General features: G+C 45.7%; 1 protein-coding gene across 2 annotated transcripts; it reads right to left on the bottom strand.

Annotated features, from left to right (window-relative positions):
- Nucleotides 1-1475: 1475 nt before the first annotated feature.
- Nucleotides 1476-7659, bottom strand: LOC121298458 (probable aminopeptidase NPEPL1). 2 transcript variants are annotated; one of them, XM_041225580.1, is made up of 13 exons: nucleotides 7388-7451; nucleotides 6082-6570; nucleotides 5331-5516; nucleotides 4980-5150; nucleotides 4497-4586; nucleotides 4298-4379; nucleotides 4061-4203; nucleotides 3820-3897; nucleotides 3118-3218; nucleotides 2777-2900; nucleotides 2255-2431; nucleotides 1877-1987; nucleotides 1476-1744 (listed from the first exon to the last, which is right to left on the bottom strand). In XM_041225580.1, the coding sequence occupies exons 2-13, from the start codon at nucleotides 6094-6096 to the stop codon at nucleotides 1586-1588; spliced, it is 1437 nt and encodes a 478-aa protein (XP_041081514.1). In that variant the 5' UTR covers nucleotides 6097-6570; nucleotides 7388-7451; the 3' UTR covers nucleotides 1476-1585. The 2 variants fall into 2 exon arrangements, with proteins under 2 accessions (XP_041081514.1, XP_041081513.1); XM_041225579.1 differs by lacking the exon at nucleotides 6082-6570 and having other exon boundaries at nucleotides 7388-7659.
- Between the last annotated feature and the right edge of the window lie 4734 nt (nucleotides 7660-12393).

Raw genomic sequence — 12393 nt, 5'->3', positions numbered from 1 at the left:
CTGACTCCAAACGGGTTTTTTCTTACTGTTGGCTTGTAGCAGGGTCGGTCCTCGTTGAAGTACCGGCCGCCAGAAACACAGCAGCCCCGCCAGGTTGCAGATCATGCAATCATATGAGCGCTCCGCAGATTGCGCTGGCAGTGAACTACTTACTGGAGCACATGCTTCATGATTACCACACCGCACAAGCGTGGACGCCGGACTTCCTCTTACACTTACATAGTTCATTCTTTTTCAGAAGAAATTTTTTTTTTTTTTCTACAATGCTGTTCTTTCCAATTATTGGGGACACAAGCAGTCCGAAATGTAAACGTTTGATTTAATCTGTTTCTAAGGCAGTAGTGCAGTACTCTTTGAGGTGTTCGGTTAATTTCTGAGTCACTTAAGGAAGGTACAAATGCAATGTATGTATTTTTTTTTTCTTTAAAATCCTATTTAAAACAATTCTGCACTAGAAGATCCACATGTCACCCAAGTGGAGACACTGTGATTTCCAGACATTACAACAGCTCCCTTCTAACTGTAAGACTAGAAATCCTTATTATCATTGAAACTGAGGAACCTGGATACCACCTTTAATAATAATAATAATAATAATAATAATAATAATAATCAGAACACCATAACCTTAGTTCATAACGTGACCCAAGCTTGTTTAAACACTGGTGAGGGACATTCACAGGAGGTGTAGTTCATCGTTATTGTGTGCAGGATACCTGAATTCCTATAAGGAAACGTGTATGCTATTATCAAATACCCTCACCCACAGTGTGGCAAGCAAGTCTCATCATTACAATTGGAGAAGCGGTTCTTTCTGTGAACAGATCGCTACAGCACAGCTGGTCACTACTAATAGTATCTAGAAGCACACAAGCTTGCTGAAGTTACGAGTTTATAAGGGAAGCAAGCTCCTGGAAATCCTGCAACACCAACAAGAGGATAACATGAACAAATAACTACAAAACAGATGAGCCTGGTGCTTCATGGCATTCACTACCTGCAAGGTCAGTTCACATATTCAACTGTGGACTTGGCACACTTCATTCAACTGCTCCTTCCAGCATTCTAGCTATTTTTTGTCCTTTTGTTCCATTAAGGTTTCCAACTTGAATTATCAAGTTAAAAAAAAAAAAAAAAACACAACTATTCTCTATACCAGGTGACTTGGCAAATTGGCTAAAGTGTAAAGTCTGACTTCAGGAAGTCAGCAAAAAGGAATGACAAACCTCTACTAATGCCTGTGCCGAGCTTTATTACACCACCCCTCCTTGTTCATTTCATTTTTATAGTTATACAACTTTCTCTGGTTAAACAGCCACAGCTGCCTAGAATTTAACGACCCCACCCCCCCACTGTGTTTAAAAATCTTCCTATGCTCTTTTTTTTTTTTTTTTACAGGTCTTCAAGTTCCAGAAGTGACACACGTGTGTCAGCAATGCTCTCTCTTTCTTAACCCTAATGATAAAGGATCCAGATCACATGAAAAATTGTTTTTTATTTTTGATCTAGTTGTATAAATGTAGGATGAAGGTCTGATCAGTGCATTTCGATACAGAGAAGACGATCACAGATGTGTTAAAAGTGGCTAGACCAGCCTCCTGCGCTTGGAATCGCGCTCCATCGCCTCACACTGAGCGTCTGCTTCGGGTCCCAGTGGAGACACCAGGTTCAGCATCGGGTCCTCCGAAGCACGGCCAAACAGAGCCAAGAGGAATGCCACCCCGAAGCCTGTGGCTCGCTCCCCCTGGGGCGACAGAGGAAGACAAGCAAGAGGCGCTCAGGACACAGGCACGAAACAAGTGCATGCGAAGGGAACTCTCATCACAGCGATATAAAAAGAACAGTGATGTTGCAGCGGCTCGCTGGAAATACTTACAGTGTGCACTGGGGACGCAATGTCAACATGCACCCACACTCCGGGCCAATCAAAACCAATGTGGGAGGCAATGAACAGGCCGGCACAGGAGCTCTGAGCATTCTCCCGGTCCTGTGAAATACATTGCAACAAGACACAAAGCATCGTCGAGTTACTGGGAAATACATTACAACAACAACAACAACAACAACACACAAAGCAGCACTTTGTTACCGCTCTGCATGTGCAGTAGTCCACTCACTAGAACCAGGAATGCACTGCACTATTTGATGCAATACTGAAAACTTGCCACAAAACTTGTGAGAAATCAGGTCATTTAGGAATGAGATTTCCCACTGGTTAAATGTTACAATAACTAACATGTAATAATAAACCTACAGCCACAGAGTTCTTCATGTCTGCGACAGCAGAGGTGAACTCGCTGAAGTGCAGTTCAGGACAGTAGACCAGCGGGTGAGCGAGGTCTCCACTGTTGCGGCCGGCTTTGACACAGGCTGCTTCCCACTCCTCACTGTTCGTCATCACGGCTGCATGGTACTTTCCAGTGGAGATACCCTGGAAACACAGAAAAAACCCCATTCAACGTGTTGCTTCAACTCTAATGCAAACAACTTTCTCTGCAACAAACCAACCCGTGAAAGGAGACTGTCAGGACTGGAGCCAGTGTAAACTCCAAAACAAAGGGTAAGCATTACAGCATGGAACCGAGACAGGATGCAGGAGTTTTTAGAAACTGGACAAAAAAATAAATGCTGCAGTCATTTGTAAAAGGAGCTGGAGACAGTATAGCTGACAATACCACATGTAGGATCACATGACATTTACAGGCAATGCACAGCAGCCCTGCCCCGCCCCTCTCTCTATGCTGTATGGACTCTGCCAGTATGCAGCTTCCAATACCTGAGCTCCTGTGAGTGTAGCTATGTCCAGGATGATATCAGCACAGAGGTCCTTGCTGGAATAGGCGACCCCATCAGACAGCACCAGGCGCCCCTCAGCATCAGTGTTATTAATCTCCACAGTCCTGAGCAGGAGAGAGAACAAACAGTAAGCCCCTGAGTGCTACAGAAATAGGTTTTAATGCCTCACCCAGGTCTACAGAAATTGCATACAAGTTCCTTGAGAAGCATTGTCTCAAATTACCAGGTTGTGCATTTATTTTTTTTCTTACCCAGGTACAATCCTGAAACTCTGTTAAACGGTCTGGCTTCTGCTATAGATCTTATTTTTGTATTACTTACTTTCCCGAGTACAGAAGGTGGATATCATCAGGGCGTGTTGCATTGGGGCCCACGGCATTCTCTGCCAAGCAGAACACAGCATGGAGATTGTCTTTGAAGCCCTGGTGGGGGGAGAGAAAACAGCACAGCCCATATATAACTACCTAATGCATGGAATTGGATCTCACAGCAATCTGTAGCCCAGATCACTAGTATCAGGGATAACCGTTAGTTTGAATATGACAGGCGAACAAACTTAAATTAATGACAAAATGCACATGACATGTTTTAATACACTGAAGTGCGAGAAGAATTTGAACAGTTTGATCGAATACAAATGCTTGTAAGTGCAGAGAGGTGTCACTAACACTGAGCAGGGGAGCTGCAGCATGCTGTCTCCATATTACAACTGGACGCAATTAAAAGGTGCGGTCACCAATTCCAGACACAACACTTGCACAACATTTCAAATATAAACATGCAGAGTTAATTGCAGTCATCAGCTGCATAGATTAACCATTCAGCAGAATGAGGCAACAAACAAGGCAGTACAGACAACAAACCTGGTTGTAATGGGGCGGGTCTCGGTTTTACAGCAGCCATTTAAGATGGCACATAGTTACTGGTACAGCTGGTGGTCCCTGCTGGAAACACTGGTACTTGAGATGAAATGGTTGAAAGCCACTGCTTCAGAAGATGCGTGTGATTTTTACTAACACTTACTTGCTTTATGGCAGCTTTGAATGCACCAAGAACAGCAGCAGCCCCTCCACAGTCTCTCTTCATCCCAGGCATGGATGTCTGTAACGCAAAGCAGACTGAGGGTTACCACTGCCCCAGCAGTACAGGCGCGAAGGCCACAGCGATCAGTTGTTTCATCTCTACCTGACTACAGTGACACCAAACCACTGCCAACATTGCTTAACAGGGAACCCTGACAAAGGCAAGAGCCACGCCTTCATACCTTCCCTTTAATGCTCAGTCCGCCAGTGTCATAGACGATCCCTTTCCCGACCCAGGCGATCGTCTGTGTGGCGCCCTCTGGTGTGTGGCTGAGAACTGCAAGGACAGGGGGATGTTCGGCAGCTTTGCCAACGCCATAGATCCCTACAAAGACAGAGTTATCCATTTGAGAGGAATGCAGTTGTAGGAGTTTCTTACTGAAATATTACGAGAGACCCATTTACAGCGGTTTCATTACCTCCAAACCCTTTCTTTTTCAGCTCTTCTCCACGGATTACAGTGGGCACGATTCCCAGCTCGCTTCCGACCGCCTTGATTTCCTTCATTTAAAAAAACAAAACAAAACGGAAATAGTACAAGGGAGCCTCAAGACCACCTGCAGGTTCACCGGGTATTTAAAATGACGTGTGCTGTGTGTGTAAAGCAAGACGGCTCACCTCTAGAAAGTGATCTGTATTCATCTCATTGCAGGGCGTGTCTACGATACGCGCTGCCAGTCTCACGCCATCGGCAGCATTTGCCAGGCACTGTGTGTAGATTATATATAGAAAAACAAAAATGACAACTTGCATCTTAAACATGACACATCTGCACTACCACTATTTCAACAGAAAATGCTAAATGCTTTTTTTTTTTTTTTTTTTTTTTTTTTTTTTACCTTATGCTATTGTAGTTGTAACCTAGAATTAAAATCAACTTAACATTAACAGGGACGGAAATATGACTCCCATTGCATAGCAGTTTGATCTATTCCTGGTTTCACTGCTTTGCAATAAGTCTTACTTCCATCACTATAACAGATAAGAAAACCACATTTCTTCGCTCTCCTATAAGCTCCTAGGAACGCCCAATCTGCTGTGCAATGGGAGTCTGCTGTGCAAGCCTGCACTGATGCAGAGTTTGGGATTTGAGCTGTGTACCTCCAGTGTGGGGACATCCAAGGGCCCGCCGTCCTGCCCCATGATGATGAACTCCACAGCGACGACGCGCTTGTCCGTTTTCCTGGTGGCGCTGGAGCGGCGGGTGAAGAGGGGGAAGGCCCTGGCGATGGCGCAGGCCGAGGCAAACACCTCCGAGCGCTCGCAAACCATCTGCAGGACAGCAAGCGCAAACAGCTGAACGAAACCGCAACGCCTTTCCCGTTTCCAAATCTGATGCAGGATCATGCCACAGAATGAGGGTAAGCAAACTTGACGGTCTTTAGTCAAGCTGATTGTTTGCATGACACTGCAATCCAGCTCCCAGGACTGAATGACTGGTCTGGCACTCACCACGATGCAGCGGCTGGCCCCCCGGGGCAGGCAGTTACGGACGAGCCTCGTGAGGAACTGGGCCGCTGAAGGGCTGTTGTGCCGGCTCACCCGCGAGGGCAAGGCTGCCACGGTCGCGTAGTTCAGGTACAGGGAGCAGTTATCCGTAGGGTTTGGGTTCAACGTGCTGAGAGCAGACTGCCATGTCTAGAAGAGGAAGTTATTTAAATATATATATATTATAGGTGGCTGTTGTGTACTGTATGGATGGAAGCAGGACTCCTATTGCACAGCAGTTTCACCCATTCCATGTTTTAATATGAGCTTGATTACCTGCAGTGTACAGGTAACAAGCTCAGGTGTATTTTTATTAATAATAAAACCAGGAATTAATCTAACTGCTACGCAATGGGAGTCTTATATCCATCTCTTTTACTGTACATGTTAACTAATCTTGCTTCAGCTAAAGTCCTAATCATTGTCTGTTTCATTAGGAATGATTGTCTACAATCAAATTACCACCATTAGGTGGGTCAAACATGTATATAATTTATCACAACAGTGATAAAAAGTGATTGAATCTTCCACTGAGCTGATGTTATACTGCAGTTTACAACTCTGTGTAAAGTACAAAGCGATATGCACTTTGCCGAGTGGCTCCTCCAACACCCTGCAACCCAAGAGTCCATTTGAGTCAGCAAAAGCCTCTGTGAATGTTTCACAGCAGCCATAAAGTTTCCACACAAACAAAACTAAAAGATATTGCACTGACCTTCAAGAGGAACATTAACTGCACTCCTCACTCAGCTCCACCTGGGGGTGCACTGAAGGATCTCTGCACTGAACACTCAGCTCCACCTGGGGATGCACTGAAGGATCTCTGCACTGAACACTCAGCTCCACCTGGGGATGCACTGAAGGATCTCAGCACTGAACACTCAGCTCCACCTGGGGGTGCACTGAAGGAGCTCTGCACTCCTCACTCAGCTCCACCTGGGGGTGCACTGAAGGAGCTCTGCACTCCTCACTCAGCTCCACCTGGGGGTGCACTGAAGGAGCTCTGCACTCCTCACTCAGCTCCACCTGGGGGTGCACTGAAGGAGCTCTGCACTCCTCACTCAGCTCCACCTGGGGATGCACTGAAGGATCTCTGCACTGAACACTCAGCTCCACCTGGGGGTGCATCCTGTGTTTGTAAAGCCTTATTTTGAAGGAACACCAGTTGAATGAAAGCTAGGCTTGTTCACAGCTCAATACAAATCTATGAAAAAAAAAAAAAATCCTAAAACCAGAAAGGGGCAGACACTATTTAAGTGATTTACATCATAGTGCAATTCCCTTTGCTGAAACAGACTTGCAACAGGGAGAGGCAGCTTCTACAGACCACATGCCACAGCTTCCTATTCCTACCATACATATCAGCAGGTGCTGCTGTTACCTGCACTGATAAAACAGCTCCCACGCCCAGTGTGTAACAGTCAAGATGAGAAGGGAGTACTAGGATGCTGGTGCACTGCAGAAATGCACTAGAACGCTAAATAATAGATGTGAAACTAACAACACAACGAGGAGGCCTGGTTTTGTCATTTTAAATGATCAGTTCCTGGTGTAAGTTTATTGCAATATCTTAATACAAAAAAAAATAAAAATAAAACACACACTGCACAGTAATCCTGGCAACTGTGCGCATTAATAATAATGATCAGCACTATATTTAAGCACCAAAAGGAAATATCTATACCGTGGAATCAGACAAATGTATTTACGATATCGGGAATATATCAACACAGCTTAATATTTATAAAGCCGTGCAATAATAATAATAATAATAATAATAATAATAATAAACACAAGTTGTTTCTTTTAAAACAAAACTTCCCCTCTTTCTAAAGCGCTCATATAAACAAACACACAACAGCAAGGTATAATGCACCCGCAAGCACGCCCTGCTATCCACAGTATTTAACTGGGGGGTGGCGGGGGGGGGTCTTTTCTGTTCTGTAATGATGCGTGTACTCAGAGACAGCCCCGGTCTGTTTTCGTTTGCAATATTAATAAGAGTCCACCGCCCCTCTTACCTCTTGAGAGACTGCAGGCTGCAGCTTTCCCTTCACCTGCGCCCAGGTGACCCGCTGCAGATTCGGCAGCTGGCCCAAGATTAGGACGAGGCGGTTTTGGGGCTCCGAGTCGCCGGCATTGGCACGAAACTCCAGCGACACATTCGCCATCTTCACACCGCCAGGCAGCGCAGAGGCTTCCCTTCACTCACTGTCAGTCACACTCACGGAAAGACGGGCACGGCGCCGTCTCTATCGCGGGAAGCGGCGCGCCTCCTCCTCCTCCTCCTCCTCCTCCGCCTCCTCCTCCTCCTCCTCCTCCTCCTCCTCCTCCTCCTCCTCCTCCTCCTCCTCCTCCTCCTCCACCCTCCTCCGCCTCCTCCTCCTCCTCCTCCTCCGCCTCCTCCTCCTCCTCCTCCTCCTCCTCCTCCTCCTCCTCCTCCTCCTCCTCCGCCTCCTCCTCCTCCTCCTCCTCCTCCTCTCTGCAGAAACGAGAGGGCGAAGTGTCTCGCGACTTCAGCCGCAGGCAAGCGTGCAGATAAAAGTATCATGTGACTTCTTATTAATTGCTTTTTTTTTCTCGTCAAAGCAAATTGCCAGCCCCGAGTTTGGTCGCACCTGATAAACTCTGTTGTTTTGCAAAAAATAGGTTTACTGTCCAATGTGGGAGGTCCAGGCATGCCGAGGCACTCCCTGTCAAGTAGCTTATTATGCTTGGGTGTTCAGTGTCGCTAAACATGTCACAACAGACTTATGTGCAATTGGTAAAAACAACACCAGAACCACGCCACCGCGTTGGAACACACCCAGTTTGCAAGTTCTTGCAGGAGCAACGCAAGAGTTTCCCCCACTCTCCTGTTCCCGTTATCTTTCTCATAATTGTTTGGAAATTTTGGTTCAGGTATATATTCATAAGCGCTATACAGGATAGCAGTGCCATAACTGAGACTTAATCCCAGACAGCGTGACTAAAGAGATTATATTATAAATTAACAAACACACACACAGATATCGATGGTTAGTAAAATATCTGCTGTGCTTGGATTTCAATTAGCTTTGAACTGCTTAACAGATATCAAAAATAAAAATCTTTAAAACACAGGACACTGCTGTCTGTAGTGCATAAAATCTGTACAGTTTACTATTTTAAATAAACCCTTTTTAATCACATTGTTAGCCACTTTAAAAAAAAGCATGTTGTAATGTATTGGTGTCAGTCCAATGAAATGAACCCTACAGGATCCAAGCCTGCCCCAGTCTGCTGAATCACATGGAGCAACGTTAGTGTGCGCACTGCTCTTGCCACAGACATCTTGCATAAGGGTTTGGGGTACAAGCTTGCACACTGGATCTGGGAATCTGGAAGTTCAAACGCAGCCCTGAATTTAACCACATGTCCTCAGCTTTCCATATTCTAACTTATTGGATATGGAGGAAAAAAATCTAGCGGTGCTGTGATAGACGTTGGTACTAGGTGCCGTCCACCACGAAAAGCTGGAGCTGTGAGCATTTATCATTTACACTGGTTCAGCAAAATCAGTCTATAGAAGATGGTTCATGTAAATAATCTACACAGTGAAAGGGAAGATCAGACACTGTATGTGTGGAATATATTACTTTGAAGTAGCGGTACAGCACACTTCACACACATGAACCATGCACATGTGACTGGAGATCAGACACAAGGAACACGGGGCCCAGACGGTCAATACAAGGGACTGCAGTTTTAACTTGTTACTTCATTATACAGTAAGTGAACGAAACACATTATTCATGCTGTGCTTGTTCAAAGCATTTATTCATGCTGCACTATCCCCTTGGTCAGCACTGTCATACAAAACAGGTTTTAAATAAACACACAGGAATTCAAAGGGGTTTTTAACATTATGCTTTGCTACAAATCTTTAACAGCATTTGGGGAAAAAAGTGCACTTTTAAACACGATAGATTTACAGGATAATCGAGAATAAATAATTCTAACATCTTAAAAATTATTAAAATTAAAAAATTATTATTATATAATTTTCATATAATAAGTTCTAATATATATATATTCTTCAGTTTTGTATATATATATATTATTAATATATAATTTTTTCTGTTGAAGACAGAAGCAAAGCTTTTCAATTTTTAAAAACAGGCCCACATAAACAACAACAACACTACATAAATATACAGGGAAGACAATCAACACACACACACACAAATCTAAATGTGTCCTTATACTGTCCTTTAAAGTTCCAGTGGAATATGTGTATTAAATTCAACATGATTCAGTTAGGTGTTCAATAGAGACCTGATTTATAAGGCATGCTAAGCAGCATCACTCAGGCATTTTCAAATATCTCTACCTAGCAGATTCAAAACCCACTGTACACCGCATTCTATCCTCCTAAAATCCAACAGCCCCTGCTCCCATTGCTCTGGTAAGAGCACAACGGGGTCCGTCAATAACCGTTCAGAGAAACACCAAGGGGCTCCAGATAAAGCATTAAGACTTTGCCCATCTGACACCAATGAAACGCCCACACCTTACAGTTTGAGACTAAACATGACACACAACAGTGCTGTAGAAACACACACAGCATGTAATGCATCAACCTCAGCAAAACACACACAGCACTGTGCTTCACAAACAAATCTATATTTCTGACACAGATGATGGCTGTCTTGTTACAAAACATGCATTTGCTAGATACAGTTCTCAGGTTTGTAAGTTTTGTTGAACAAAGCACTGGGCTAGATTCTCAAAGCTCTTTACTTTGCAACAAACAACATTCCAGTAGTTCTTGTTTCTTCTTTGTTTTAGAATTGCAAGTGGAGTTTTTTCATTTGTGAACATGATGGCAATTTCTTTTTTTTTTTTTTTTTTTTGAGTAAATAGCTTTGCAAACTTGTGTCCACTAAAGACGCGTGATACACACGCTGCTGTTCACAGAATGTGCTTTTGCTGCACAGTGAACAAGTCCAAATGACAAGGGCATTCCGCAGACTACAGACACAGCACCAGAGCATCAAAACACAAGCTTTCAGACAGGAGTGACCATTCAATAATAACAACATCCCACTGCTTTCAAAATTCTAAAGTACTTTCTGTTAAAATAAATTAAATATTACGAGTAAGTTGCAGGCTTTATAAATCGCAGTTTATTTTACTGCAGAACTACCCTTTGAAGGATAGGCACTTCTGAGAAGGACCCTCTTAATAACCCACCCAGCAGGAGACCATATTGTGGGTGCATTCCAAGACAAAGGAAGTGACTGGTGTTGAGACCCTTGCTGGACACAATCCTATTACCACACTCCCACTCCCACTCCCCAACAAATGCAGGTTTGAAATGATCAAATGCTGAATATTAATTCTGAATAAACTAGAGCAGGAATTCACTATCCAATCCGTTACAGCAGCTTGCAGTATGGTACTGTACATTGAACAGGCAGTGTTAATCTTGGGTACCCTTCAATACTGTGTAGTGCTTCTACTGAAATCCCTGGAAAGGGCTCCAGTAATGCCACGATATCTGTGCAGTGCGCTCGCCAATTCATTCGTTCACTCAAACCTGTTTTCCATTACATTGGGGGCAGTGTTTCTATGGATGGGCATGCAGCCTAAGATTCTGATAAATCAAACAGTGTTTAGGCAATGCATTGTAATTATGCTATGTACTTGGAAATGCCCCAGAGTTCATGCACTAGAGTATCCAGAGTCTATAGCTTCATTGCACAGACCAACGACGCAAACAGTATGGGTTAGATACATTCAACCAAGGCAGCTTTAGTGGAGGGGGGGAGTGGGTCAGGCGCCACTGCCGTTTCCACTCGCAACAAGCAGCTACGCACCGCCCGGACACACTACACTCGCAACAAGCATCTACGCACCGCCCGGACACACTACACTCGCAACAAGCAGCTACTCACCGCCCGGACACAATACACTCGCAACAAGCAGCTACTCACCGCCCGGACACACTACACTCGCAACACGCAGCTACTCACCGCCCGGACACACTACACTCGCAACAAGCAGCTACTCACCGCCCGGACACACTACACTCGCAACAAGCAGCTACTCACCGCCCGGACACACTACACTCGCAACAAGCAGCTACTCACCGCCCGGACACACTACACTCGCAACAAGCAGCTACTCACCGCCCGGACACACTACACTCGCAACAAGCAGCTACTCACCGCCCGGACACACTACACTCGCAACAAGCAGCTACTCACCGCCCGGACACACTACACTCGCAACAAGCAGCTACTCACCGCCCGGACACACTACACTCGCAACAAGCAGCTACTCACCGCCCGGACACACTACACTCGCAACAAGCAGCTACTCACCGCCCGGACACACTACACTCGCAACAAGCAGCTACTCACCGCCCGGACACACTACACTCGCAACACGCAGCTACTCACCGCCCGGACACACTACACTCGCAACAAGCAGCTACTCACCGCCCGGACACACTACACTCGCAACACGCAGCTACTCACCGCCCGGACACACTACACTCGCAACAAGCAGCTACTCACCGCCCGGACACACTACACTCGCAACAAGCAGCTACTCACCGCCCGGACACACTACACTCGCAACAAGCAGCTACTCACCGCCCGGACACACTACACTCGCAACAAGCAGCTACTCACCGCCCGGACACACTACACTCGCAACAAGCAGCTACTCACCGCCCGGACACACTACACTCGCAACAAGCAGCTACTCACCGCCCGGACACACTACACTCGCAACAAGCAGCTACTCACCGCCCGGACACACTACACTCGCAACAAGCAGCTACTCACCGCCCGGACACACTACACTCGCAACAAGCAGCTACTCACCGCCCGGACACACTACACTCGCAACAAGCAGCTACTCACCGCCCGGACACACTACACTCGCAACAAGCAGCTACTCACCGCCCGGACACAATACACTCGCAACAAGCAGCTACTCACCGCCCGGACACACTACACTCGCAACAAGCAGCTACTCACCGCCCGGACACACTACA

Source organism: Polyodon spathula, chromosome 23 (assembly GCF_017654505.1).
Source record: "Polyodon spathula isolate WHYD16114869_AA chromosome 23, ASM1765450v1, whole genome shotgun sequence".
Lineage (NCBI taxonomy): Eukaryota > Metazoa > Chordata > Actinopteri > Acipenseriformes > Polyodontidae > Polyodon > Polyodon spathula.
This window is presented reverse-complemented; position numbering and strand designations above follow the sequence as displayed.

Excerpts from the sequence above, each read along its gene's own strand:
- LOC121298458 (XM_041225579.1), bottom strand. The coding sequence starts at position 7,537 with ATGGCGAATGTGTCGCTGGAGTTTCGTGCCAATGCCGGCGACTCGGAG. Across the intron at positions 4,587-4,979 it reads TGGATGTCCCCACACTGGAG|TGCCTGGCAAATGCTGCCGA; the intron begins GTACACAGCTCA and ends ATCTACACACAG. Across the intron at positions 4,204-4,297 it reads GAAAAAGAAAGGGTTTGGAG|GGATCTATGGCGTTGGCAAA; the intron begins GTAATGAAACCG and ends CTGTCTTTGTAG.